The 6000-nt window shown below is 31.3% G+C and overlaps 1 protein-coding gene across 18 annotated transcripts in view; it reads left to right on the plus strand.

The window, feature by feature from the left end:
• LOC126354708 (MAP kinase-activating death domain protein) overlaps positions 1-5759 on the plus strand; it is a 684767-nt gene extending 679008 nt beyond the window's left edge. For 17 of the 18 annotated variants that reach the window (XM_050004532.1, XM_050004534.1, XM_050004547.1 and 14 more), the window contains one exon: positions 917-5759. In XM_050004532.1, the coding sequence (XP_049860489.1) occupies positions 917-1063 (147 nt within the window). In that variant the 3' untranslated portion in view covers positions 1064-5759. The remainder of the gene's footprint in view (positions 1-916) is intronic. The other variant, XM_050004538.1, reaches the window with a different exon arrangement.
• Positions 5760-6000: the final 241 nt, after the last annotated feature.

Consider the following 6000-nt stretch of genomic DNA (forward strand, 5'->3'; position numbering starts at 1 on the left):
TGAAAAACTGGGATTATAAAATATATATGGGAGAGAAAAATGGACAGATAGAGATCTCTTTAGTAGTTTTGTAGTATCATAAATCACTCCTCATCTATACTGTCTGTGAATGGAATAGGGAATAATTAAATCTCTGAATGTTTTTTGAGCAGCATTCATTTAAATCGTGTTATGCAATTTGAATCAGATCCTCTTTCTTTGGACATAATAACTTAAAAACCATTTGAAACATTTTGGTAAGTCAGAGATAACCAAACAGTCTTGTGAAATAACAACATTGTCTTCAGTTCAGTAATTTCTGTGTAGCCTCTCAAAGCATCTCTTATCACTTTCACATTGATTGAACTCACTGATTATAACCTTAGTTGTGACTGTATCTTTCTTCAGTCAGTTCTGGACATTCCAAACATTTCAACAGTGCTCATGAATAGATTCCTTTAGAACCTTGACTGGGGGCCTCTTCTGCAGACTCAGTAACCAGAATTGTCACACATTAAATATTCCAACAGTAGCTTGCAAGAAATTATTGAGAAGAAAGTAGACACCATCTGCCTATAAGCTGAAACATATGTGTGGACAGAGATGTGTATGCTCATATTTATGTCAGGTCAGGCTCTGTTTGAATACTGAGTAGTCTACATAGGGATTTTTTCTTTCATTTTGAATACATATTAATCCAGCAACACAGTAATGATTTTGCAGAATTGGAGGTGTAATAACATAGTTCATACCCTGTAATTATTTGTTTTCATATTTGAGTGTGATGTGCTTGTAAAGATTTCATACTTTTATTATTTGTTTAGTGTGATCCAGACTTTATAAATGGCAAATCTTTGCTTTAATAACTTTATTATCTGTGCTTCTTTATTGTGCATAACAAAATAAAACTAACTGCCTGGTTCTTCTCTTATTTCAGTCAGATCAGATTTGCTACTCGGTGCTGTGTGTTTTCTCGTATGTCGCAGCAGGACAAGAACACAGGCATTTGCAGCAAAGCCAAGGAGATGGGGTATCTCTTCCATCACAACAACACTCGTCACACTCCCCACAACACCTTCATTGAAGTTCTGATTTCTATGCTACCTTGATTTCTTATTGATTCCAAAACTATGCATTATTACAGTTTAATATTGGAAGCTTAATAACACAAATAAGAAGTTCAAGTTATGTACAAGTTTTGTATGAAATGTTCAGGTTATGCAAAATGAAATGAATGTTCAACTTTAAAAGTAGTTATAGCTATTTGTTTAAATTCTTATATTACATAAAACTTTGTGTTCTCCTTACCATTTAACGTACAGCTATGCAATGTTACATGAACATGAACTCTCTTGAAAAAAAACAATGTTTATCAGTTAGTGCCCATACAGCTTTTGATGGCACAAGGGCTTCATTATCCAGAACAAACGTGAAATGCTAATTCTCATTTGATTTCATTTGGTCATTAGTTTTGGTCCACATTGTTTACCCAGCAGCCTCTTGCAAATGTACTTGGATAATTTATAGTTCCACTGCATCTTATGGGACAAATGGGGTATTTAAAATAAATACCAAGTACAACTAATACAACACCAAATAGAACATTAATGAGATGTTATGTAGTCCCAATATATAATTTCTTTCTAGTGAACACAAATTAGAAATCTACCTCTATCTCTCTTTTTTAGTTTTTTTATAAAAATTGTGTATGCCTCATGGATCAGATTCTTTTTCTTTGCACATAACAATTTAAGAATCATGTGTAATATTTTGCTACTTGCAAGAGACATGATAATGTAAGAATACAGTTATGTAACACTGAAAATACTGAAACGGAAAACTGATTCAAAAGTAAATACAATTATGAGACAATGTGTAGGTTGTGCATTTGAGCTGTTTGTTAGTGAACAAAGTCTTGGGATTTGTGATTATTTAAGGACAGAAAAACTTCTTTTATGTCGGTAATATGTGTGAGACAGTATCTGTTAAAATGGTGTGGGGATAGCTGTGCTTGAAGCAATCCATATATGAAACAATTACTATGGCATTATTATGAAGATGTGACAAGGCAATAATATAGTTGTGGTGTTGCATAAATGCAGGTGATATGTTAGATACTGTTGTATATGAGTAAACACAGGCTATGAATTTTATATGAGACAGTTTGTATTGTTTTGTAATTCACTGTGACTCAGAGTGATATTAATTTTTGTAAATACAATGTTGCCATTAACTAAATTTTAAGATTTGTATATCTGGTTGTAACTGAACTGTATTGCAATATATAGATCTGTGTGTTGGATATTATAGCCATAATTTTCTTTCCCAGAATTACAGTATGTATTGCCAATAATTGTTGTGTCATATAAAGATAGTTTTTCCAGAATTTTTACAATAATTACTATAAAAAGCAATAACTGCAGTTCATTGTTGAGATAAAATAATCAAATGGTGATCATAGTTGTGTTTTAAATTTTGAAGCTGTTTAATGTTAAATAAAATATAAACGTGTGGAACTGAGAATTTGTTTACACATTTGCCTGTTCTTTGTAAGCAATTTTGAACACCATGGTAGTGACCACTAGTGCTACAATTATAAATTGTTCTTTTCTTTAAATGGATGTTGTGAAAATCAAAATGCCATAGACAATTTTTAATACTGTTCACAAGATTCTTTTGTCTTGAGAAGCATGTTGGAAAATGGCTCTGTTTCATAATTTTGTTTGTTGCGCAACCCTTCCTACTATAAATGGAATTATGGTTATTGAACAAAATATAAGGTGCAGTAATTCAATGAAGACAGAAATGAACTTCAGCTTACTGAGTTATAGCAAACATAAAATACTTAGAAAGTCATGTTAACACTACCAGTGAGCTTTGGCAATAGAGGTAATATACCTGTAGAAAGTGAGGACATTCAGGATTTAGGAAGTGAAGTCAAAACAAGTGTTCTGGGTCAAGAGAGATACAGAAAACAGGATGATGACAAAATCAGTGCACGATACATACCCCATTTTTCAAACTAAGTACATGTTACTTTCTGTTGTTGCCCACATCATTTGTTGCCATGTGGTACTATGAAGTTTTTACTTTTTTTCTTTATTTTTCTCTAAAAAAGTGTCATTTTGAAAATGCTTTCTTTAAAAGTGTAAGGTCTAAACAATAATATTTTTCTTTATATCACTAATATATTTTTCTCAGATAATCATCTAGTTCTTGAAGTTTACTGTGCATTATATATTGCAACAAAAATCATGCCAATACAGCCAAATGCTGTAGAAGCAACATATGAGGTACTCAAATAACATTAAACAGAATTATTGGGCTTTACTCATAGGGCTCTAATCATATAGGCAGATTTAACTGCAACTGTAGTTAACAATGAGTCTCAAACTATAAGAATTGGTTGGAACTTGAGAAAAACAAAATGCAGTGTCTCTCACAAAACAAAGATATTTCTGGGATCAACTATTTGTGGAAATATTAATTATTGATTTTTATTGTTATTTGCAAGTAATAGGCGACTTTATATTTTTATTGCGCACTTTTTATACATAATAGCATACCAGTAATTATGTCTTTTCTGAAATCTTATAATTTTTTTTTCTTTTCTGAAATACTCTTAACTCACTATAAATAGCAATATGGGGTTATGTCACCTGATTTCTCAATGAAAATAGTTTGTATCTCTGCTGGAGTGCTGATAATGCTGCAGTAATGTCTTAAAAAATATTGTGGTTTTGTATCATGATTTGCTTCAAATTTCAGTGATCAGTTGTAGTAATTACACGTAATAATTCTCTGCTGGAAACATTTTCTTCACATTAACAGCAGATATAAATGTTATAGGTTCTTCTTTATGCTGTTTACTGGATGTCTCTTTCTCAAATTGTGAATGTGGTGATGTATTACATATGTGTTATATTTCTCCTGCATCTGTCAGTTGATTGAAACAATATTCTAATTATATGACAGAATGCCAATTGAACAATCAACGTACGTCTCACATTACCATGGGTGTTCCATCTGCTTCATATGCAGATTAAAATATTTAGCACATATTTGGTTTGAACCACATCTTAATCCACAGGTTTCTAAAGAAACCTACATTTAGTGCAAGTATTATTTTGTGAAGCTGTTCATCCTCACATAAACACAATTTTTTCAAACACTATTGATATTGTAATATGTGCCTGCAATTGTTACAGAAAATGTGTATGTCCATAAAGAAACTCAAGACAATGTTATATTTATATTAAATTTAGAGTTTTTGTAGAAATGTGTGTGTTGGGAAACATGTAAGAACCATCTGTGGTACTGTAGTGTGTACTTGAGAATGTGAGTAGTTTGATTTGTAAATATGTATATAACATATTAGGAAATATTTTTTGTAGCTTTAAGACAGATTGTAATTTTCTACGTTTCTAGCACTGATGCTTTATTATTTGTTAAATCCATTTGTACTTCAGTAAGGAGTTTCATATCATTCCAGATAACATTCTGAATGTACTGTATGAGGTGCTTCCTCATTTTTTGTTGTAAATAAAATTAAGTATGAAATGTTACATACATCTGATGTACATGGTGATGTACTGCTTTGCAGTTAAGTAATATCTTCAATGTTGTGCCTCCTGTTTAAAGTGCAAAAGTAGTGTGAGTGTAAAATAGCATTGTATGTTTGAATGACATGAATAATGAACTACTTTCTGTTACTTGCTTTTGTCAGAAAATAGAATTTTTAATTTATTGGCACTGGACTAATTGCAATTGTTTGTGTGTTTCTATGCTGACAAAGTTCAGTCACATTTTCTTTTTTTTTTTTTGTTGGTATTGTGATTAGACTTCCATAGCATTAGTAGAAGCATTGCTTTACGTAAAATATTTCAGTGCCATTACTTTCTCTGAATTTCCGATCTTCACCAAATTTTATGTGTTGTGGCCGATGAAGTTCTACACCCATTGACTGCTGATGAGTGCTGAAAACTGAATACTGAATATTTAGTTTTTGAAGAAATGTTACATGTAAATATATTGTACACAGAACTGTGGATCAACGAAAGTATCTAAAATGCAGGAAAGAGGGGGTCATAAGAAGAATATATTGTTTTCAGAAATATAGTGCTGGTTGTTTAATAAAAAAAAATTACTTTAAATTTCAGCTGAATTCAATGAGTGTGAACTTATCTACCATGTTACATTAATTGTCATACAACTTGTTTTCCTATCTCAAATTTTAAGCTTCATGGTAAACTTTGACTGTTATAATGAGGACTTAACAAATGTTACACTTTATGCATGTAAATTGTAACAGAGGATGTGCTAAGTAACTGTATTGGCAGATCCACTAATCCTATTGTAAGACAGTATAGCAGAACATGGCCTGTGATGCTTAATGTCATAATACTGGAAATTCCTCCAGGAAATGTATTTAGTGTTCCTTATGAGATAACAATTTATACAAAGTTTGTAAGAAATCTTTGAAACCATAGCATGCATTTGTGATCCATTAAAAATCATGTTGTGTACATTTTAGTTACATATTTGTGCAGCAACCAGAATGAGAATTTGGCTAAAATGTCCATTTTGATGGATTGTACTAATTTCCAAGGAGAGCCATAAATTATATTATGTATTCCAGTATTACATTGAATCTTGTGGTAAATCCTGAAGAAACACATGTTATCTTATTTAGAATAAAATTACCATGTATTAATTGTTTGACTCCCCATTTTAGAATTGTGCTATTTTTTGAAAATAAAAGGCATGTTTTCCAACAGTTATTGTTCAGTGTTGTGATTAAACCCTGTGTCTGCATTGACTTAGAAAAAATATCACTAAATTGAATTAATAGCTATACATTAGATTCAAAGACGCTCTTACATGTAATGCATGAAATTATAAGTAATCTCTCATGGAAAATGGATCTGGTTTAAAATTTTTATTCACTCATAAGTAACAGTGTATACTGAGTCCTTAAGAAATGGTTAGACAATTTAAAAAGGCAAATTCTGTAGCCATATA

Source organism: Schistocerca gregaria, chromosome 3 (genome assembly GCF_023897955.1).
Source record: "Schistocerca gregaria isolate iqSchGreg1 chromosome 3, iqSchGreg1.2, whole genome shotgun sequence".
Taxonomy (NCBI): Eukaryota; Metazoa; Arthropoda; class Insecta; order Orthoptera; family Acrididae; genus Schistocerca; species Schistocerca gregaria.